This window comes from Nicrophorus vespilloides, unplaced genomic scaffold (genome assembly GCF_001412225.1).
Source record: "Nicrophorus vespilloides isolate i.1.1-1 unplaced genomic scaffold, Nicve_v1.0, whole genome shotgun sequence".
NCBI lineage: Eukaryota > Metazoa > Arthropoda > Insecta > Coleoptera > Silphidae > Nicrophorus > Nicrophorus vespilloides.
Genome location: NW_017100098.1, coordinates 948,607 through 971,220, shown reverse-complemented (window position 1 = coordinate 971,220; position 22,614 = coordinate 948,607). Strand labels below are relative to the sequence as shown.

The window sequence follows — 22,614 nt, the reverse complement described above, 5'->3', positions numbered from 1 at the left end:
ATAAGTATGATTATTAATTTCAATAAATATTTCCTGTAGAACTGAGCGGAACAGTTATTTGAGACATTTTTTTGAATATATATTATTATGGCGGTATTTGAATATTTCAGTGTTGCCACAATAATAACAAAATACGAATGGTTCTTGTGTTCCTTGTGTTGTGATCTGTTATGATTGGTGTTCAGAATATAAAATATCGTAATAATTTTCAACTAGTATCGTCGATTAATTCTAAATAATTATAGAAACAACGCGATGGAAATTTTATTTAACAACGATACGAGTTATAAGTGCAAGAAACAATTGCAGACAACAATTCCAGTTTGTGTAGAAGATGTGATATTAACACCATTAACTTGTGGATGTTTGATAAATGAAATCTTAAAATGCCTTTTGTATCAAAAAGCTCAAATCCCTTACCCATACAGTTGGTTGCAAAGTGCAATAAACAAAAAGAGGAATAGTGCCAGTTTCACTGTACAGAAACACCACCAAGTGGCTTCTGATGTCTTTAATACATTGCAAAAGATGATGGTGAATATATTGAAGGAACTTGAGACAAATTTAGTCCTAGAAATTTTAATTGTATTTGGTGCACTGCCGTTTACACCAAAGGAAATCTATACCATAAAAATTCCAAAACTGGCTAAAGGCCACAATGAAGCCAATCATCAAGCACTCATTAAAAAACATCAAAATAAAATTCTAAGGTAAATATTAGGTATAACTTAATTAAACAAATATTACAATTAATTAATATTTACTTGTAGGCACATCTTCTTAAAGGAAGACTGGTTGACTGCAGTTGAGAATCCACTTCCACTGACAAACACATACTTATTTCTGAAGAAGAATGAAAGCTGCAGTGATTTGTTTGACATTAACAAAGATTATGAAGTTCCTTCCAATATCAAAAACACAATAATTGACTTATCTTATAGCAATCTTAATGATGAATGCTGCAACAATCTTAAAATTTATACAGAGAACTCTGAAATGTCTGAAAGTTTTAAAATTGAAAAACATGAAAGTGTTGATGATGAAGTATTTAATTGGTATCAGGCAAACATATCACTAAAAGGTTACAAAGACTGTTTTATCAACAAAACTTCTGCATCAGAACTATGGTGAAATGTGATAGATTTTTACCCTAATTTTAGTATAGTAATTGTTTATTTTAATAATACATGATCAAAATGCTCAATGAAAATCATTTAAATAAAATATATATATTATTACACTTAAGTTTAATTCATATATGTTTATATGAATAATAAATAAATCATTTTATTTCATTATGTTTGCAATTTATTTAATATGCATTAGCTTTATTCTATTGTGCAACCATTTGTAGTAATATTATATTATTATTGACTTTATATATCATCCCATTTAATAGAATTAAAGAATGGATGTGACTTAATTTCTTCAGTGCTGCTAAGTCCACTTCCGAGCCTATATTTTGGATCGCAATTTAGCAACTGAAAATAAATATATGAAATATAGAATTAAGAAAGTTCCTTATGCAGAATCTAGTACCTGCTTGATTAATGATTTCCCTTCCGGCGAAACGTATTTCGGTATTCTGAGCAAAGTATAAATTAAAATTCCCTCTGGGTGCATTTTCGCAATTGGCTAAAACGTTACAGAATTGGTAGTCAAATCAATCAATAGTTTTAATAACTTACAATTCCCACGAGCAATTCGTAAAGAATTGTGCCGAAAGACCACCAATCTGCAGCAGTTGAAACTCCATCAAATTTATATAATTCTGGAGCCAAATGCAAATTGCCTTTGTAGTTAAAAATTCTTTTGCCATTCACTTGATACATATAACTCAAAAGAAGATTTCCTTTGTCATCTATCAGCAAGTTTTTGCTTTGTAAATCGCTAAAAGAATGTGCGAATATTATTGATTATTTCTGTAATGCTTATTGACTTACTTACCAACAAACAATACCAATTCTATGCAAACGTTCTAAGCATATTAATAATTGCGCTGACCATTTAATAATATTATCTATTGGAATTTGTGTGAATTCCCCAAAATCATCATATACCTCGGGAACAGTCGACGCGTTGCTCGACCTCCTTTGACTAGAAACATTAATGAATTCGAAACTGCCTTCGAAGTGCTGTACATTCTTTTTTAATTCGGAATTTTTCTTAAGCGCTGCATCGACCGAAATTATCAATTCTTGTGATTTCGTTAAAATTTCATCGGTATTTACCGAATTATTCGATGTTGCATTCTTACTTGCAGCACACTCATAAAATAACTCCGAATAACTACACTCTGATTCGTTATCTGAAGTCACCTGATTAGTCTCATATTCTCTAAGCTGTTCAATATCTTTGCTCGAAAACCGCGAAGTCTGCTTTACAAATTCCCAAAGCCGTGTAACGCTATGGATAATAATTGTAAGTTATTCAAGAACATAACCAATGATACTCTACATTACTTATGGTATTCCAATATTAAGAATATGGCGTTTTCGCAGTTGTAAGTGTTATGTAAATTCACCATGAAAGGCACATTGTTTGGCAAGATTAAATCATCTTTACTGAAGATGCATGTTTTGTGGATTACCTAAAAACATAAGAGTACATAATATTTGTAAAATCAAATTTAAATTCTATTTAATACTTTTACGAAATAGAACAACTGCGTTTCTGTATGGAGCACCATCATTCCAGAATCAATCACTTTTATAACTTTATATTTATATAATTCGGAAATCGGACTATGTATGCATTCTTCAGTGTTTTCTTTAGCCTGAAATGAAATAATAATTGTATGACAAAATCTTACTATGATTGAATAAACATACAATTTTCTGGAAAATTTGGACATCAGGCGACAAATATAGATTATAGAGTTTTTCAGCTCTCAGCAGATATTTCTCCGTTTTAAATCTTACCATCTGCCTCCGATCGATATCCACATCACCTTGAAATTAGTAGTAGTGAGTAATTTTGTCAACTGAATTGACAAAAAAACGTTACCTTTAACGTGCCTCAATAATATATCAATTCCTTGCTTGTATGCTATGAAAGCTTCTCCAAATTTGCTTTCAACTTCATATTCAGAAGCTTGGGTTATATATTTGCCAGCCTCTACAATATACGCATTGGGATCTAGAATGTTGGGAGTTTCTGGTGGTGTTGGATAGTCCAAGACTTGAAAACCATCTATTAAAATATCACCTTTTATAGCCACGGACATCGCGGAATTCATTTTCTTAGATAGTTTATTCAAAGTAACTGAACTTTTAGTAAAAGGATCCAAAAAATCAGATGTCTTGACCAAAAAAAAACAAAGTTGTTTCAATATTTGATACTTATACACAATACTATAGTTTGTGTGTTGCTTATCCAAAATACTTTCATTACCTGTATAGATGGGCTTATACTGCTTAGGGTAGATATAGAATCTGTATCACTGATTGTACATTCTTCATCTGATTCTGGGGAGTGGAATGATAAATATTCAGGCTCTGAAGGTAGATTCAGCTCTGCCCGTATTGAGTTAATACTGCTGGATATCATGTTGCTTGGAGTATGACTGGTCTGTAAATGTCATCTTATTAAAATTATACTTTAACAATGATATAACAATAAATACTTCAAAAAACTTTACAAATTCATTACTGGTGAATAGCTGTGAGTGTTTAGAGATGTATTCTAAAAAGTTGAGTATTATAGATTTCCTCTCTTCTAAAACTTCATCTTGAAACCTGAAATTATAAAATAAATTGGTGTGTTATCAACAGTTAGAATATAATTACCTTTTAAAAAATGAAGTATTTGGAATAGATGGAATTTTATCCCTTATCTTCAGTGTTTTGTGTAATAACTTTAATGCTCCATGCAACTTCTTGAAATCATTATACCTTTTCCAAACAGTAATTTTTGTTATTGCATCAGGGCAACTCTCTGGATACAACTGAAAATTAAACATTGACACTATACAACATCCTTATTATTGATTGCAAATAATAATCGAATTGTCCACATAAAGTAGTAGTAAATTTAGTAAAATATTGAAATAATTTCGCAATAGATAAACATGCATCATCATGTATTTATTTGCAAATATAGATAGGTAATATTGTTATACCTACCATTGAAATTATTTTATAAATGGTAAATCCCTTTTTGTGCTTATTGGTATCTGGAATGTCAAATATTCGCACCCATTTATCTTCTTTGGATGCCATTGCTCTTTAAAGTATTCAAAACTTAAAATAGTTACATTTTTATATGTATCTGTTACACATTTGTTTGTTGTCTATAAACAAAATTTAATGATATAAAATCAGCTGAGAAAAAACTTCAGTCATACCAATATAACTATTAAAATATTAATCACGATTACTATAAATAATGTTATTTAATTATAATGCACTACACAATATTACTATTCTATTTGAATACTAATATGAATAGTTTTCAAATATAAACTTATTGGAAAGGAAACATTCTGATATCAAAGTTGGTATTCATTTTAAAATCAATATATTTCCAATTAGTTTTGAATATTACTAGTTATTTAGATAGCAAATAATTGAATATATTTTATTTTCATGATTTTTAAATAAAGTATATAAAGATTTTTAAATTATTTTTGTAACATGTAGTAATGTTATTTATTGTTAACTTCAGTTATATTTATGTCAATGAATTGATTAAATTCTTTTACTTTAGATCACTTCACATTCTTACAGAAAATGTGTCAAAAAATAAGTATGATGTCATAGTTTGGGCATTGCCTTCTAGTTTAATGGGTTGTAAAGTAGAACATGGATAAAATGGACCACCGATCACCTCTGGACAACATATTTAATATAATTGGAGGATTGCCACAAGGGCATGATAAACCCATCAAGCATGCCTTGTATAATTCATTGGCTTTATTCCTGCTATTCATATGTTGTGCAGCTTTGGGTTTCTTGTATTTGATACTAGAGCCTTTCATTAAGCCATTGATGTGGGCACTCCTGGTTGGTTCTGTATTGCATCCCATTAAGTACACCTTAGCCCAAAAGTTCAAATCTTGGTTTGATACTTTAGATGAATCAAGGACTCCAATTGTAATAGGAATATTCTTCATACCTATTAATATTATCAATGATATATCCGAGTTTATTGGTTGTACCTTAGTCAAACACTGGAAATTGCTTTTAGCCATAGGAATTTCTGCAGTCTCTCTACATTTACTATATTTTTACACCCCAACAGTATTTGTCAGCATTTTCTACAATTGGTGGATATTAACTGAGATCATCATAAGCTTCTTCATTTCCAATTTGTCAACAACACTGGTAAGTTTTTTTCTGTTTTAAATGAAAATATAAATAAATAATATTTTTGTTTTTAGGTGATATTAATTTTGCTTGCATATATTTCTGTTTTGGTTTCAATGTGGAAACCAGAGAATAACAAGAAATTCCATTATGCATCTATGATGGTGTGGCTTGTATTATCATTATTTATTGCCAAACAGTTTGGAGCGTTTCAAATTCCAATTTTCATATTATTACAAGGAATCTTGCTTGGTGGACTAGTCTTTGAAATCATGGACATACAAGAACAATTACGTTTATCTGAATCAGATTCCTCAATATTCAGTGCTATTAAATTTGCCATACATGGCAAAGAAAAAGAAGACATCAAACTAGAATTACAGGATAAAGGAAATGGTGAAGAAAATACTGAAACAATGCAAGAAGAGGTAAATAAGGAAGAAAATATTTTGGATGAACCAGAAATAAGGAAGGATCCATGGTCATTGGATTTGTTTGATGAGGCTTCAAAAAGTAGATTGAAAAATACAAATGTATTGATAGTGGATAAGGGCAGGGTACAAATGATTAAAAAACCAGCGGTTTTCGAATCTCCTGCAAAAGTCCGACGATCATTTTCTCAGCCCTCTGTACCAGGTTTAAATTTGAAGAATAAAGTGGGTCTTTTATCATGGAGGAAGAGATCCAGTAGAACGTTCAAAGTACAAAATGGAGAATACGCAAGTGATTTTTATATTTGCTCTCTTCTATGGGGATGCGCAATAGTTTTCTTTTGGAAGAATCTTATGTTAGTGCCTATATTGTGCATACCGATAGCAATTTACTTTATTAAGCGTTGCGGTGCTTATTTAGGTATTTGGAGCATGCTTTATACGCATGGAGCTAATTTTCTTTGCAAAGTAACAAATTGGTGTCATGAGAGGAATGACGCTATAATACCTGTACCGATACGTGGACTATATAGAATTGTTTATAAAGCCAATCAGTTTATTAAGAAAAATGTTAAAGAAAGCATAGATACTGTGTCAAGTTGCGTTGTCATATTAGGATTATTGGTATTTGTTTTATGCGCTTCGATTTTCATATGTGTTCAAGTAAGTTGCAATTATCTTATCTATCTGCTTTGTGATAATTAACAGATGGTATGTTTCAGGTTTATGCAGAGGCTATAACTGTTGTTCAAATCTCTAGCAATGTAATTAATCAAACGGTAGTACATAATCCAGAATTAAGACAACTTCTACCACCGGCTTTTGAAAACACCGTAGACTCTTTGTTGGATAACGCGTATCAATATGGAAGGGAAGGAATATCGAAGGGTGTCAAAAGCATGATGAGCGGAGTGGATCCGAGTAAATCAGAGAAACTGGAACAGCAGGTGTTGGAACTGTGGGATAGAATCTATCAAGCCTGGATGAATTCGGACAGTGACCAAAGTCACGGACCAAAAGTTACGTCTGACGCAGTGCAGAAGACTTGGAACAATTTCATCGACGACCTACAAAAGTCTCCAGAGATGTTCAATATAAGTGGCCTAATGTCGTTTGTGAATCAAAATGTGGGGACGCTTATATCCCTATTAGATTCTATTTGGTCCATTGTCAAAGGGAATATAAGCCTTGTCCTGGGATCATTCAGTGCTATAGTTTCGGTTCTATTGGGCGGCGGTACAGCGGTACTAAACTTTATATTAAATGTGGTAAGTAGAAAGAGGAAAAAAAGTAACATACAAACATTTAAAATTTATTTATTGCAGATTATATTTTTAACTACGCTTTTCTATTTGTTGAGCTCGAGTGGAGAGTTATACAAGCCAGTGGAGTTAATGACACAATTTTCTTCTAATGGAAATCGTTTAGGATTAGCATTGGGCGATGCCATTAATGGCGTATTTACAGCTTCATTTAAGATGGCTACCTTCTATGGTTTATGGACATGGTTTATTCACAACCTGTTCAATGTCAAAATTGTCTACTTGCCTTCCGGTAATAGATGCAATTCATTTATTAATTTTTTTATAATAATTCTTGTACGTTGGCTTTGCAGCTGTTGCCGCCATATTAGGAGCTGCCCCGTTTCTAGGAACTTACTGGGCTTGCATTCCAGCCGTATTTGATTTGTGGTTAGCACAAGAGAAAGGTTTACAAGCGATTCTATTTGCTGCCGTCCAATTTGTCCCAATGTCCATTGTAGATGCTACTATCTACGCGGAGATGAAAGGGTTGGTTTGTTTTTAGCGATAAATTACAATAGCATAGTTGTTTTACGTTTTAGAGGACATCCTTATCTGACGGGTCTCGCAATAGCAGGTGGAATTTTTTGCTTGGGTCTGGAAGGAGCCATCATTGGTCCATTGATTCTGTGCGGCTTGTATGTGGCGATGGATTTATCAACGACCCTTTTCAAGGACTCTCCATCAGAAGAAACTATTAATCTTCAAGATCTTTCTAGGTAGTTTCCATTACAATAAACTCGTCCTTGTGATTCTTAATCAATCCATTTCAGGTTACATCTAAGTAACTAACTTTTGGAACTTACTAACTGCACGTTTCTCCTATCGAATATACTCACATTGCAATTGATACCTTCTCAATGACACCTTTTATATATTTTTGAAGCTTTACATGTTTTTGTTAAATAATTTTGTAATTGCTGTTTGCAAACAAATAAAGCATTTAATAGTGTTGCAAAATACCGCAATATATATTTTATTCGTGCGCAATGATTACTGGAAACTGAATGATTACATTTACTATATAAAAGAAATACTGTGGAACTTCGCTTAACGAGTTTAATTCGTTCCAAAATTTCCGGATTTTCATTTATAGTGAAACACGTTTTCCCATATAAACTAATATAAATTACGATAATCCGTTCCTTGCCGGAAAAAAAAGTATAACTTGGTCTCGATTTTTAATGATTTTGCTTTTCATATCTATGGTTCTTTATATTCTTTGACTTTTTATTCGGAGACTTGCAAGTGTTATTAAATTCTGCACACAAATAACAAATTTAAATACAAGATTGGAAATTTTGTGATCACAAACAACACTAAGATGCAACTAGAATGACCACTAACACTAGCAACTGTTTTCCAATTCACACACGGTGAAGTGAGTTTATATTTGTTTATATTACTTGTATCAATTAGGCGACTTGGTGGACGTCTCTATACTTTTAATATTTGTTTATATAAAAAAGTGTACATAGTGTGTTTATATATTATAATAATGGTTGGAGAGTCTACATTTGTGTTTTGCATTTACAGCAAAAACAAATTATATTTGTAAATTATAGTCCGCTTTAAACAAAGATGACAAAGAAAATCGAAGATGGTTAATTCAAAAAATGATGAAGAAAGCGCGCAATCCGAGACTTCTCTTCTCATCGTCACTCGTAATGCGAAACGTCGCTCTCTAAGTGAGTCATTTTTCTTACAATTAATTTTGCTCGTTAAGCGAGGTTCCACTGTATTTAACTTACTGAATAAATAATAATAAATTTAAACTTAAAAGTAAATGTTTTTCAAAATATTATTGATATGAAACTTAATATTTATGAGGCTCGGCCTAGATACTATTAGTAATCTTGACCTATTCAGAAATAGAGACTTTTATAAATAGTCATACGTACTTTAAAATCACACAAATCATCTACGCAAATGCAGCTTATTAAGCTTATTTAACTGGAAATGTTTAATATATACTCATATATAAATTAATAAACTATAAAACTAAAGGAATATGTAAATACCAATGACATATATATATATAATATATCGACTTATGTCAATGTTGTAATTGTCGTTGCCATAGGAAACGTACATATAACATTACAAGCATTACAAAGTGAAAATGTTTTCTGCAAATATCTCAATAAACGATGGAGATTTTACAAAAACTATTTATACATTGGTCTGCATTGCTTCAATTTAGAGTTGCTGCATTTTAATACAAAATGTTTCAGATTAAAGAAGGCCAATATTCAGAAGCCATCAAAGTTTTGCACGGAATTCCAGAGTCAAATACATGCAGGGCTGGACTATCGTTATTAGCATACTGCTATTTCTACACACAGGATTTCAGCAACGCTTCAGGATATTACGAGCAATTGACTCAAATGTTCCCAGATTCCATGGACTATAAACTTTATTACGCGCAGTCCCTCTATCAGGCATGCCTTTACGATGAAGCATTCAAAGTGACTGAGAACATATCCGGCGTAGATTTCGATGCCAAAGTAATTAAAATTAAAAATCATATATACTTGTAACGTATTGTTATCTCTTTAGGTGACCAAATTACAGGCAGCTATAAAGTACGGGCAGGAGGATTTGAGCGCAGCCAAAAATCTAGTGGATGAATGCAGCATCGACGATTTAGATACGGAAGTTAATTTGGGATGCCTTTTGTACAAAGTAAGTATACATATTAAGTAGATAGTATAATTCGAATATTTATGTTTTATTAGGATGGAAATTATGAAGAATCTTTGAACAAATTCCTAGCTTCTTTACAAAGCTCTGGGTTTAAACCATACTTGAGTTATAATGTTGCATTGTGTTACTACCGCCTAAAGGAATACGGTGCTGCCCTAAAATATTGTGGTAAATTTTAAAATTCTATTTTTGATACATATTGGTACCGTTTGATTTCAGCTGATATAATTGAAAAGGGCATCAGAGATCATCCAGAATTGAGTGTAGGTATGCAAACTGAAGGCATTGAAGTTAGATCGGTCGGAAATACTTTAACTTTGCACGAAACAGCTTTAACAGAAGCTTTCAATCTGAAAGCTGCGATCGAATATCAATTGAAGAATTGTAATTTATTTATGAAAATCAATTAAATTTTACTGATGTTTTATCATTTTAGTGGATGCTGCGAGGGAGGCTTTAACAGATATGCCCCCAAGAGCTGAGTACGAGTTGGATGCAGTCACGCTGCACAATCAAGCGCTAATGAATATAGATCAAAATCCTGCTGAGGGTTTCGAGAAGTTACAATTTCTTTTACAGCAGAATCCGTTTCCTCCGGAAACATTTTCAAATCTCCTGTTGCTTTATTGCCAACACGAATGCTTTGACTTGGCCGCCGATATTCTAGCAGAAAATGCTCATTTGACGTACAAATATCTAACTCCAGTAAAATGATACAATATTATTTACAGTATATAATTAAAATAATAATTTTCTTAATACAGTACCTGTACGATTTCCTGGATGCTATAATAACCCAGCAGACTTCACCATCTGAAGCCTATCAAAAGCTGGACGACCTGGCCAATCGTCATACAGAAATTTTGCGTAAACTAACAAAGCAAGTACAGGAACACCGCAACAACAGCGATACAGAATTGGTCAAGAAAACGGTAATGGATTACGAGGAATGCTTGGATCGCTACATTCCTGTCCTGATGGCCCAAGCCAAAATATATTGGGAAATTGAAAACTATCCGCAAGTTGAAAAAATATTCAGGTAAAAAACGACTACATGTTCAAACAAACATTGATTTATGTATTCTTCAGGAAAAGCGTCGAGTTTTGCAATGATAACGATACATGGAGATTGAATGTAGCACACGTATTATTCATGCAAGAGAATAAGTTCAAGGAGGCAACTGGATTTTACGAACCTATTGTTAAGAAGAATTTAAATGATGTTAGCAATTAATGTAAAATATGTTCAAACTTGTTTTCAAATTGATTTTTTTCAGATATTAAATGTTAGTGCAATAGTTTTGGCAAATTTGTGTGTATCTTATATAATGACTTCGCAAAATGAAGAAGCCGAAGAGTTAATGAGGAAAATTGAAAAGGAAGAAGATCAGATTGCATACGAAGAGCCAGACAAGAAGTATTTTCACCTATGCATCGTAAATTTAGTTATTGGGTATGTAAGAAATGAAAATTAATTATTGCTAATAATCTCTTTCTCCTACCATAGTACACTGTATTGTTCAAAGGGAAATTACGAATTCGGTATTTCACGCATAATGAAATCATTGGAACCATACAATAAGAAACTAGGTATTGACACATGGTTCTACACAAAACGATGTTTTTTAAGTTTGATTGAAAACCTTGCAAAACACATGATTGTTCTCAAAGATAATGTTATCCAAGAGTGTATACAATTTTTGGAGAGTTGTGAATGTAATAGTAGAGTGCTTTTCTTCTAATCTAATTGAATATTATTGAACTATTTGACTTTTAGTATACGGAAAAGGCGTAAAGACCGTTGCATTGTCGCCTTTCAATGAAGAAGAGGATCAACCCAGTGGACAACAGACCGTAACGTACGAAGCTCGTGCTTTGAAGGTCATTCTGTTGAAACTACAAAACTTTTAACATTTAATTAATCGTAATTTATTAGTACGTTATATATCCCTTATTATAAAAGAAATTAATTTAATTAACATTCCTAAAATTGAATAAAATCTACATGTTTAGAATTATAGGCATTTCTTATATCACTGAAGGTAAATAATTGATCGAAGGTTACTCCACAACTGCACTGGATACCATTTGATTGACACCGCAAGAACCATCCCCTCTGAACACTCGGTAATAACCTTGTTCGCCCCATTTGGGGCCCCAAGAATTCTTTACAATCCAGTAAGGTAGTGATTTGTTGAACATTGGATAATCTGAAATTTAATTAAGTTAATACAATATTTTTCTATCCTGTATTATTAATGAATACACACTGGACTTACTGTGTACACCATATCCAACAATCAATACACCGTGGTTCAAGCTGGAGGGACTGCACAAGAATTTCATTGGATGTGAAACGCCACCCATATAAAATTGCATAGCATTCGCATTTATACCGATGGACATTGGACCATTGGTAATCAGCCACTTGGCCATATCACTTTCGTCGTGACTAATATTCACCGCACCTGATAATTTTGCAATAGCCAAGGACTTGTTAAAGTGACATTTTTCATCTTTTGCATCATAAGGATAATCATTTTCTAACTCCAAACCTCCCAATTTCTCAATAGCCCTGCATAATGAAAACATTAATAACATTATAACATCAAAAAAATAATAATATACCTGTAAGCATTATCCATAAATCCACCGTTACATCCTTCATCGGAATTATCGCAGTCAACCAGTTCTTGTTCGGAAAATTCTAACAGTTTACCGTGCTTCAAGAAATACTGTCCCTCGACATTTCCGGTTACACTGAATGCCCAGCAACTTCCGCATTGTCCTTGGTCCTTCACCTCAGCAACGGCGCCTTTTTCTCTCCAATCAAATGAATCCGGCAAATCGATATCAGGAATCTTGGCCTGTTTGTAGGCGATTTCATTTTCATTCCTCAGTTCTGGTCTCAAGCCCAAGTAGTGCTTCTCAAATTCTTTTTCATCTAGATCGGCATACTTCGTTATACCATATTTCGCAGTGCCCTGTTCTTCTCTGTTCAACATCTCAATCTTCTGCATGTTTTCTTTGAAAATCCAGTATCTCTTCATATAATCGCTTCCATAATATTTTTTGTGGCTTTTAATAAATCCATTGAATTTTTTAAAAATCTCTTCCTCTTTGTCGGAAACGATGCTTCGCCTGGAACGAAAACTGTACTTTTCTGTGCCGCAGGAGACGGAGGTCTTGCGACCTTGTGGCAACCATGGCTGATCCCAAATATCAATTTTGCATATTTTTGGCTCAGGTTTCTCATGTTCATTACATTTATCAGAATCTTTAGAATCGTTTTTATCACAATCACTGTATACTAATTCCAATGTGATTTTATATCTGACGCCGGAAACAATTTGCTTCGTAGCTTCAATAATTTTTCTCACTTTGAATTTTTTCACATGACTTGACTCTGAATCCAATTTCAGAAGTGTTTCCTTTGTTAAAGTCTTTATTTTGTCATCATCTGATGCATCAAATGGTGCACCTGGTATTTGTCGTTTTGAGCGATTCACTGTTCGGTTCTTATCAGAAAATCGTTCTATTTTATGACAATGGGACTTCAACACCTTAATAACTTTTTCATCTTTGGTAATATGAATTTGAAATTTGCAAAGCTTTTCTTCGTCAATTAAACAAGACTCGAATCCTGAACAGTGGGATTCTCCAATTCTTAAAGAAATGTGATAAACGGCACCCTCCAGCTCTATTTTTTTTACTTTAAGAATTTCTAAAACTTCATTCTTATGACCTTCGTTATTTAAACTAGCTGCAGCAAAGTTGGAGATTTTTTTCACCAAATGCTTTTCATCAGAATCTGGCTTATAGAAATCGTGTAGGTCGCGTTTCTTTCTTTTCTTAGGTTCATCATCAGAAGATGACGATGAAGAAGAACTATCATCGGCATTATGCTTCTTAGTATTAGACCTTTTAGTGACCTTATTATTGCTATCATCACTGGAACTGGAACTAGAACTAGAAGAGCTAGAACTAGAATCCACGTTTTTGTTTTTCTTATGTTTATCATCGTTGCTGCTATCAGATGAAGATGATGAGGATGACGAAGAATCATCATTCTTTCCTTTGTGTTTATCTTTATCGCAATTGCATTTTTTCTTATCTTCATCATCATCAGAACTTGAACTCGATGAAGATGAATCATCTTTATTGATATTAATTTTAATCTTAATATTATTTTTATATTCTTTATCATCGGAACTGGAAGATGATGACGAAGAATCATCATCTTTATTATTCTTTTTACTAACTTTGTGATCATTACTATCATCAGAGCTTGAAGATGACGAGGATGATGATGAGGAATCGTCATTTTTATTTTTCTTCGCATCGTCATCCTCGGAACTTGAAGAAGAAGATGATGAAGAAGAATCATCATCTACTTTATTTGACTTTTTCTTATTCTTTTTATTATCATCATCGTCAGAACTTGAGGAAGAAGATGAGGAAGAATCGTCATCTACCTTATTTGACTTTTTCTTTGATTTCTTATCAGAATCATCGGAACTGGAAGATGAAGAAGATGAGGAAGAGTCAACAACTGTCTTCGACTTTTTCTTAATATTCTTATCATCATCGTCATCAGACGATGAAGAGGACGACGAACTGTCATCTAGTCTTTTTGCTTTTTTATCGTTATCATCAGATGACGAACTGGATGAAGAAGAATCCTCGTCATTTTTAGATTTCTTTTTAATAGCTTTCTTATTTTCTTCTTCTGAACTGGAAGAAGATGACGAAGAATCTTCAACTTCCTTCTTTCCTTTCTTTGCAGTATGCTTTTTATCGTTATCCTCACTAGAGGAAGAAGAAGATGAAGAATCATCATCCTTCTTGTTTTTTCCATCGTCATTGCTTGAAGATGATGATGATGACGAAGAGTCCTCCTTAGCATTTTCTATCTTTTTCTTCTCGTCACCTTTTTTCTTATCCTTTTCTGAAGCCTTTTTACTTTCTTTCTTGTATTCTTTTTTATCGTCTGTTTCACGTTTATCTCGTACTAAAGACTCTTCATTCTCGATTACATGAAGTGGATCGTTCGTTTCATCACTCTCTTCTGAACTAGAGTCAAAAATCTCTCTTTTGACTTTTGGTTTTTGTGTTTCTTCTGATGACTCAGACGAGTGCTCACTACTCAATTCTCGTTTTTCCCGTTTCGTGTGTTTCTCTTCCGAAGATTCCTCAGAGCTTGCCTTATTTTTAAGCGTTTTCTGTTTTTCTTCTGAGGATTCTTCTGAACTGATGTCATGTTTTGCTTTTTTTAATGGATCAGCAGTATTCAATTCGCGTTTCATTCTAAAACTGCCATCTTCAGTATTGATTGCATCGATGGGCGCCCTGTTCTCATATAAATTTAAATTATAGAAAAATTGTGTTAAAAAATCAACCAACCGATTGTACGTAACATGAGTGGGTGTTACCGGTCGGTCTTCGATTCCCATTTGCGAACTGTCTATAGCAGATTTCGTGGCTTCGACGTGTGCAACATTTGTTGTTTTCTGTACGTCTGGTTCGGTTGGAATGATCTGCGAAAGCAAGTCATCGTATAATTTTCCACTTTCAGCCATCTTTTCGAAATTAGGACCTTTATCGGTGATTTCTTCAACTTCGACTTTTTTGAAATCATTGTTGGTCTCAATCTCATTATCTATATCATTGGATTTTGGAGACCTAATATACTCTTGGGATACCGTGCAATTGTTAGACACAATATGTTTATCCTTGCTAATCCATGGTCTCTGATAGTATTGTATTTGGCAGATTTCATTTTTAGCTCCTTCGTCAATGGGACAAAGCTCTAATTTATTGATGTTCATGGAGCAAACTGTTGGGGCAACTTCTAAGAGTAAGTAGTACTTGACCCCACCGACAATTTGTCTCTCCAATTTTAACACGTTAATCAAAGAATGCCTTCTCTGCCTATCAAAGTTGATGTGATCCAAAGCGGCGTCAATCAAATCTTGGCTTCCTTCGGCATCCTTGTTCAGCTCGAATAAGCAACCGGTGCAATGCTGCTGCGACTTTATCGGCCTCGTAATTTCTTCTGTGACCGCATGTTGCACTTCTTTGATGGAACTTTCAGCATTTGGGTTGCATTCTACGTCAGGGAGTGTTTGGAAAGTGTCGGTTTCTGGGAAATATTCGACGTAGGCTTTGCATATCAGAGTATTTTCGTTGCATCGATCCTTATCAATGCACTCGACTTCAACCTCGAGCTCCAAAGCTGAGATTTCTTGTGTCTGCGAAATAAAATTTAAAAAAACAAAACGAATGGATAACATTTCAGGTCACCTATATGGGTCAAATGTTGCAAAATATTGACATTCAATTATTGTATATTCAACTGAAATATTGATGCGCAATTTTTGAAATCGTAGATGTGATGATGATGATGAAATATAATTATACCGGAATGGTGGAAAGGCCAGTCTAATAAATTTGCAGCCACCAAGGATTTTTCCGCTAGCAGCTCGTTAGCATTCAAATAGTTTGTCTTGGCCATTAATACCGTATACATATTTATTTAAACGATGTAAATAAATATTGCACAATTAATTCGAGTTGGATGAGAAATAGTAGAAAGGGAAAAAATCCGGGATCAAAAATGTTTTATAAATAAAATATCAAAACTTTTGTTTTCCGGGCCAGATTTGGCGACAGTCGTGATCACAATTTAAATTTAGAACTCCCCCACAGCCAAGTAGACTAAATGATTCCATAGCAATTGGATTACTGAATTATCCAATTGCTGGATTGTTAGGTCCGGGTTTCTTAATAATTTCTACCTTTTTCTGCGCATTTATTAGATGAGCGAAGTTGTAGTTGTAGGCGCGATCATCCTGGGCGTTCAGGAAGTCCAGCACCGTCCAGATTTGAGGCTGCAACTGCTTCTGTTCGGGGGTAACCACAGGTGATGGTATACAAGTCGAAATAGTCACAAACTGCAAGAGCAGCGCGACGACAGCCTTCCAGGGTGCCGTCATTTTCACATATAAATTGTCAAATTCTTAATGCGCTCCTGCATACCAACAACAACACCTCTCTCCCATTCCCATCCTCTGCATCGTTCGTTTCGTATATTCACGAAGTCACTCGAAGTCCCAAAGGGATGCACGAAGTCGCCATCTACTCAAGCAAATATTCAAGCACGTCCGAAAATAAGTTCCGTCATTCATTTGCACATTACGCAATTTTTATTATTATTGCTTATTAATACCTTATTGTTAGGTAACACGGATAGTAAAACACTTGAATTTATGAGACATCTATATTGAAATGCGTATAACACGTTGATCAATATTTATTCAATTTACATATCAACGCACATTCTTTGAACCAAACAGGCTGCAAACGTATATCGTATAAATACACAAACCTTCTATTTTTTATGTATATTTAGATACAATTAAATGATCAATAGGATGTTTCAATAATTTGAAACTTACTCCATCTATAGATTGAATGAATAATTCTATGTTTTAATTACATTTTATAATGAAATTTGAACAGCTTATTTTGCATGTATTTCATAATATGTATAGGATATTTTGTGTAAAGATATTTTAATTTAATTAGTATTTAATAAAAAAATATGTTGCATATAATTAAGTAAGACTAATATACATTGCCAAATTTGTGGATAATAAATGATATTTTCTTATAATCTGCGTAAGTAGATACATTATAATGTAACATTAACAGAATGCTCGAATATTATATGATACAATTATGTAAATTAACCAACTACAAATAAATATTATTTATTAATAATTAGTGTTTACAAAATTGAACATGTTTATCGTATATTAATGTTAGTCCGCTCGTATAAATTTATTGCAAACATATGATTCAATTATTGTGCAGCCAAGTTATTGTTTATAATATGTATGTGGTATTCAAGATTATTATATTATCTGCTCCTGTAGTTGTAGTTTATAATGTACAAGGAGCAAATAACATTTTGTCTAGATGGAATTTTCAAGCATTTCCAATAAATGTTTGCATTATAAATAAACACATTTTAGATTGTCGATTCATTAATTAGAAGATATCAGTACTATTATTATTATTGTCATATCTTGAAAAATATTGTATTAATCAGGAGTTGAATATTTCTAAATAATAAGAAAAATAATTATCTACTGTATATAACCCATAATTGTATATTTTTATATAACACTGCAAATGAGTAAATCAACGATAATTCTTTAACGCTCTAAGCTATTTATTCTTCTAATGACATTAAATAGATGCAATTCAAATGAAGGTGTATAGATTAAGTAAGTATTTATGAACTTTATGTAAAAGTGACTTTGGACTATTGCAAACAAAGAATAACCTTGTTATCTGAAACTGCGATTCCTTCTTTGCATGATAGCGTATATATAGGTTGTTTATATAAAATATTTTTTTAAATAAAGAAAATATATTACTCACCGAGTTTATGTTCTACAGTAAACCAAATATCTCATCGACTAATACAACATGAAAACCACTTAAAATAAAGTTACGCAAAGCAAGCGGCAGGAATGTTTACCGTATAATATTATACAATTGTAAAAGTATTTCAATGTCAGCAACGATGTTCTGACAAAGTGGAGATCATTAATCAAATGACTCTTCTTATATGCATATAAGCGAGTACATTCACCTTCACCGTCTATTTAAGTCCAGTTTCATATCAAATTAAAGCTTCTGCATGATTAAACTAATAGAAACATAACAATATTGATGCATAAGGCGCGCTTCTGCATTTATTTATTGATCTGGTTGATTGAAAACGATGCTTTAATTTAATTAACATATATGCAGTTTACATTGATTCGATCCCTCCTAACAGCTATTTGGACGTAGCCTTCCATATGAAGTGGAAGAAACTCAATTTTCTAAACTTTCACCAACCGCAACGTCCTCATTGTGCGCGTGAAATTCGTGTCGCGAACACCGTAGCATGATGATGAACTTGGGTACGAAAACATAAAAATATTACCTTGAATTAGAAGAAACTATTTTTATTTTAGATGAGCAAATCGGTTTCTCCGCGGAAACTTTTGTAAATCGTTTACTCAAGGAGGGTCAGGAAGTCAGGTGCGACGATTCCAATCAAAATTTTCACGAAAATCTTCGTGTTCCATATTTCTACGATGAGGCAAAATTTAAAAGGTGGGCGGTTTTTGAAAAGTGCGATGGAAATAACGCGAAATCATTTTTTTAAGGGGACAACAATTCTACAGACGCAATGTTTTTGTTATGTTCTATGGGAAGTTAATGGGACTAATTGCAATATTGGCTGTGCCCAGTATTCTACACGTTCTAAAATACACGAAGATGTCGAATGAGCCGAAAACCGCGTATCGAAGATATTTAGCAACTCTGTTCCATATGATAATTTGGTATAACGAAGATTTCAATCCAGCATCAGAGTAAGTTTCTTTAAATTTTTCTTAATTGCTACTTTCTAAGTTTCAATTATATTTTAGCCTTTGGAAATCGTTGGTCGAAGTTCGGGGAAAACATAACATGAACAGTAAAAAAAGTTGCAAAGCCGGTTTAAACTATATATCTCAAAAAGACATGGCTTTGACACAATTTGGTTTCATGGGTTTTGTGATTGCACGATCAAGGGAAATTGGTATTTTCGATGCGACGAAGGAGGAGTTAGAGTCTTTTATCCATTTATGGAAAGTAATTGGTTATATGATGGGTATAGAAGACCGGTAAGTTGATATTTGAAACAGTGATATATATGTCAATTTAATTATATTGCTTTAAAGTTTCAATATTTGCCGAGATGACCCGGAAGATACAAAAAGAATTTGTTGTTTACTAATAGACAAAGTCTTCAAGCTGAAAGTTGAAGAGCAACAGTCAGATTTTCTTCAAATGTCCACAGCTCTGGTAAACGGAATGTGGGCTATGAATCCTATGTTGATTCCAGAAGTGATAATGATCCGTTTAATAAGATTACTCAATGCACCTGAAGATTTTGCGAAGCATACATTGATTTCCCGGCTCAGCGAGAAACTAAACAAAAAACAGAAATTCCTTTTGGATCTCATGGAATATACAATTTCCACCTACAAGTACACCGCTCTTAAATTCTATCATAATGTTGTCATGAATGCATCGTTCTGGCTCATGAAAAATTTTCCATTTTTGGCTTTCTACAGCTTCGGATATGCGAATTCATATGTTAAGGTACTAAATACACGGCCAACGCAATCTGGCTAAAATTTGCAAATACTGTGATTCATTTAAAAGTCCTTAAAAATTTGATCAAACTCATCGCAAATGACGTCCAAATCTTTGCGCGGCGATGCAAATTTTAACTGATCCTCTTTGGGCATATCTACAAGGGGACAAGGTGCAGGCTTCTCTGAGAAGTAAAGATGATTAATAGCCTGAAAAAGAAATAATTCAAAAATATTAATTAATAACGTGTATCAGGTTACTTGTTTTGCAGTCAGCCTTCTTCTATGGTCATAAACCACAAGAGATTTGACAAAGTTTAACGTTTCGTGGCTACAATCAGGTAAAACTGTTAACCAATTCTGACCGGCACTTCTTGCAAATGTGATTTTATTGTAATCCGGTAGTTGCGCAAGTCCTGGCCAAGATTCCTCAGTTGGCGTACCAAGAGTATGCAGAACTATAGCTAATTGTTCTATATCCGTTTCGCCCTATTTAGACACAATAGATAGATTAATGCGAATTTAATGAGTATGTTTTAAATACTGGAAAAAGCGGCGATCTATTAAACAATTCTCCTGCTATACATCCGACAGCCCACATATCCACAGAATTTGTGTAGTTTCTGCTTCCATACAATAGTTCTGGAGCCCTGTACCATCTGGTAGCAACTTGATGAGAGTATTCCCTTTCCGGTTCGTTTTCTGCGTAGATTCTAGCCAAACCGAAATCTCCGATTTTCAGCAGCCCTTCTGACGAGATCAGTAGATTTGCAGGTTTCAAATCCTTTAATAAAACAGATATGAAATATCAATTTTGATTATATTCATTATTTTTTTACGCGATGCATTATATGATTCTCGTGCATAAACTTTACGCCATCCAATAACATTTTCAAATAGCGTTTTATTTTCGACGGTTCCAAACTGATGTTCTTGGACACTTCCTGTAAATTGCTAGGAAGGTATTCCATCACCAACAAAAGACCCATTCCATATGGAATAACTTCTATTATTTCAACTATCTAAAAATTATAGATTCATCTCACACATTATAAGAAACAGTTATAAATAACACTTACGTTCTCGTGATTTAATACTTTGAGAGCCGTGATCTCTCTCATTATATTCTTTGGAATGCCCTCGTCCAAGTTCTTCACTATCAACTTTTTCATCGCTATTTGTTCACCGGTGAACTTGTTGAAACCCTTCATGACATAGCCATGAGCACCTTGTCCTACTTTACCGGTAATTTTAAATTGATCCATAAGTATTTACTTGAATAATCTTATTTATGATTTTGAAACCTTTGTGTAAATATGTAGCCATATATTTGTATTTTATAGTTGCCATGGACAACCAATCTTATGCAACCAATTATATATCAAATTGACATATATTCCTAACACGAATATACATATTTTCACCTTTGTAAATCCAATTACTTGGAACTCGAATACATCTAAAACTTTTTTTTTAAAAGGTTTTTAATATATATCCTGAAGTATGTCTTTACTAATATTAATTATATATGTATGTATGTTACAGAGGAAAGAGTTAATCAATAACAATATTTATTATATCCCAAAAAAATGTACATAAATAAAAACAAATATATGATATACAAAAGCAAGGGACAACAGATTTACTATTGATATTTAAACAAACTTAATTTGTTGATACATAAACTAATTGATGAGTGTATTTTAATTTCTAAAACAATGTTATATGCATTGTTTGTTATATGTGATACAATTAAAGTGACAAATTATTTTTTGACAATATTTTTTTTCGATCCCTCTAAATTTACAAGTATTATTCAAAATGGGTGATATCAATTTATCTGATATGAAAGCTACATATTTTCCACCGTCCATAAAACCTGTGTTCATGGGGGCTCATCCTCCAGTGAAAACTGGATACGGGTCACTGGTGGACTCTTCACATATAACTTATTTCCAGAATTACCGAAATGAGAATCTCTCCAAGTTCCAGGTTTGTTTCTTAAAACAAATATCGTTGGCCTGAAAACCTCAATTTCGCTTCAGATGCCCCCGTACGAATGGGGTTTTATGAACACACCATACACCCCACGACCAGATATCGCTGTAAGTAGCGGAAAGAACAATGGAAAATATCTAAAGCTCCCGCAGCCTCAATTTACGATGTTGGATCCCGGAAGGCAGCAGGAGATTGACGATTTCTATAAGGTAGTTTATATCGGTAACACGAAAACAATAAGTCCCATTTTAATTGAAACATAAGTATACTAAACTAAAAGTACATTTTTAACAAGAAATAAACATAAACACAGGTAAGCCAGTTGCACAGAGATCAATATAAGGATCACTCAGGGCGTTTGCACCGGTTGGATTACTTTAAACTAAACGATTACAGATTCCAATGTCCAACGGATCCAACGAGGTAAAATCAAATATAAAGAAGAAAACCGAATCTACATGAAACTCATTAAATTTTAACTTATAGCACTTATTTGAAGAGTCCCCAATACTACGTCAAATACAAAGACCCGATTGTGCTGCCAATCACTTTGGACAGATCCTACCGAAGTCCGATGCTTCCCAACAGAGCCCTCACAGGACGATACTCGCCCCAAAGCGACATCAGTTATAAACGTTAAATAAAGGCACTAAATATATATATTAAAACT

General features: G+C 33.3%; 8 protein-coding genes across 9 annotated transcripts; 5 read left to right on the top strand and 3 right to left on the bottom strand.

The window, feature by feature from the left end:
• The first annotated feature begins 154 nt into the window (after nucleotides 1-154).
• LOC108567829 (MAD2L1-binding protein) lies at nucleotides 155-1,224 on the top strand. Its single transcript, XM_017928524.1, has 2 exons — nucleotides 155-710; nucleotides 771-1,224. The coding sequence occupies exons 1-2, from the start codon at nucleotides 256-258 to the stop codon at nucleotides 1,129-1,131; spliced, it is 816 nt and encodes a 271-aa protein (XP_017784013.1). The 5' UTR covers nucleotides 155-255; the 3' UTR covers nucleotides 1,132-1,224.
• Nucleotides 1,225-1,306: 82 nt separating this feature from the next.
• On the bottom strand, nucleotides 1,307-4,331 carry LOC108567821 (ribosomal protein S6 kinase delta-1). Its single transcript, XM_017928516.1, has 12 exons — nucleotides 4,125-4,331; nucleotides 3,789-3,946; nucleotides 3,626-3,737; nucleotides 3,394-3,570; nucleotides 3,007-3,301; nucleotides 2,832-2,950; nucleotides 2,648-2,776; nucleotides 2,463-2,590; nucleotides 1,948-2,406; nucleotides 1,689-1,890; nucleotides 1,540-1,635; nucleotides 1,307-1,481 (listed from the first exon to the last, which is right to left on the bottom strand). Exons 1-12 carry the CDS (start codon nucleotides 4,218-4,220, stop codon nucleotides 1,377-1,379), a joined length of 2,076 nt encoding a protein of 691 aa, XP_017784005.1. The 5' UTR covers nucleotides 4,221-4,331; the 3' UTR covers nucleotides 1,307-1,376.
• A 355-nt stretch (nucleotides 4,332-4,686) lies between these two features.
• Nucleotides 4,687-7,998, top strand: LOC108567873 (transmembrane protein 245). The gene is made up of 7 exons (XM_017928586.1): nucleotides 4,687-5,324; nucleotides 5,381-6,400; nucleotides 6,460-7,005; nucleotides 7,063-7,291; nucleotides 7,353-7,527; nucleotides 7,581-7,757; nucleotides 7,812-7,998. The coding sequence occupies exons 1-7, from the start codon at nucleotides 4,803-4,805 to the stop codon at nucleotides 7,828-7,830; spliced, it is 2,688 nt and encodes an 895-aa protein (XP_017784075.1). The 5' UTR covers nucleotides 4,687-4,802; the 3' UTR covers nucleotides 7,831-7,998.
• Nucleotides 7,999-9,148: 1,150 nt separating this feature from the next.
• On the top strand, nucleotides 9,149-11,668 carry LOC108567846 (tetratricopeptide repeat protein 30A). The gene is made up of 11 exons (XM_017928546.1): nucleotides 9,149-9,220; nucleotides 9,273-9,545; nucleotides 9,598-9,723; nucleotides 9,777-9,912; nucleotides 9,964-10,128; nucleotides 10,181-10,449; nucleotides 10,509-10,783; nucleotides 10,834-10,966; nucleotides 11,022-11,197; nucleotides 11,252-11,460; nucleotides 11,522-11,668. The coding sequence occupies exons 1-11, from the start codon at nucleotides 9,161-9,163 to the stop codon at nucleotides 11,653-11,655; spliced, it is 1,956 nt and encodes a 651-aa protein (XP_017784035.1). The 5' UTR covers nucleotides 9,149-9,160; the 3' UTR covers nucleotides 11,656-11,668.
• On the bottom strand, nucleotides 11,658-16,847 carry LOC108567845. Of its 2 annotated transcripts, none has more exons than XM_017928543.1 (4): nucleotides 16,542-16,847; nucleotides 12,373-15,995; nucleotides 12,015-12,319; nucleotides 11,658-11,954 (listed from the first exon to the last, which is right to left on the bottom strand). In XM_017928543.1, the coding sequence occupies exons 1-4, from the start codon at nucleotides 16,737-16,739 to the stop codon at nucleotides 11,806-11,808; spliced, it is 4,275 nt and encodes a 1,424-aa protein (XP_017784032.1). In that variant the 5' UTR covers nucleotides 16,740-16,847; the 3' UTR covers nucleotides 11,658-11,805. The 2 variants fall into 2 exon arrangements, with proteins under 2 accessions (XP_017784032.1, XP_017784034.1); XM_017928545.1 differs by having other exon boundaries at nucleotides 12,024-12,319; nucleotides 16,542-16,846.
• A 1,574-nt stretch (nucleotides 16,848-18,421) lies between these two features.
• Nucleotides 18,422-19,998, top strand: LOC108567847. The gene is made up of 5 exons (XM_017928547.1): nucleotides 18,422-18,722; nucleotides 18,777-18,918; nucleotides 18,972-19,178; nucleotides 19,236-19,472; nucleotides 19,530-19,998. The coding sequence occupies exons 1-5, from the start codon at nucleotides 18,707-18,709 to the stop codon at nucleotides 19,984-19,986; spliced, it is 1,059 nt and encodes a 352-aa protein (XP_017784036.1). The 5' UTR covers nucleotides 18,422-18,706; the 3' UTR covers nucleotides 19,987-19,998.
• On the bottom strand, nucleotides 19,888-21,288 carry LOC108567848 (cyclin-dependent kinase 20-like). The gene is made up of 5 exons (XM_017928548.1): nucleotides 21,026-21,288; nucleotides 20,786-20,968; nucleotides 20,491-20,730; nucleotides 20,208-20,435; nucleotides 19,888-20,156 (listed from the first exon to the last, which is right to left on the bottom strand). The coding sequence occupies exons 1-5, from the start codon at nucleotides 21,209-21,211 to the stop codon at nucleotides 20,010-20,012; spliced, it is 984 nt and encodes a 327-aa protein (XP_017784037.1). The 5' UTR covers nucleotides 21,212-21,288; the 3' UTR covers nucleotides 19,888-20,009.
• A 289-nt stretch (nucleotides 21,289-21,577) lies between these two features.
• LOC108567866 (UPF0573 protein C2orf70 homolog) lies at nucleotides 21,578-22,610 on the top strand. The gene is made up of 4 exons (XM_017928576.1): nucleotides 21,578-21,938; nucleotides 21,992-22,153; nucleotides 22,258-22,367; nucleotides 22,431-22,610. The coding sequence occupies exons 1-4, from the start codon at nucleotides 21,768-21,770 to the stop codon at nucleotides 22,582-22,584; spliced, it is 597 nt and encodes a 198-aa protein (XP_017784065.1). The 5' UTR covers nucleotides 21,578-21,767; the 3' UTR covers nucleotides 22,585-22,610.
• The last annotated feature ends 4 nt before the right edge of the window (nucleotides 22,611-22,614 follow it).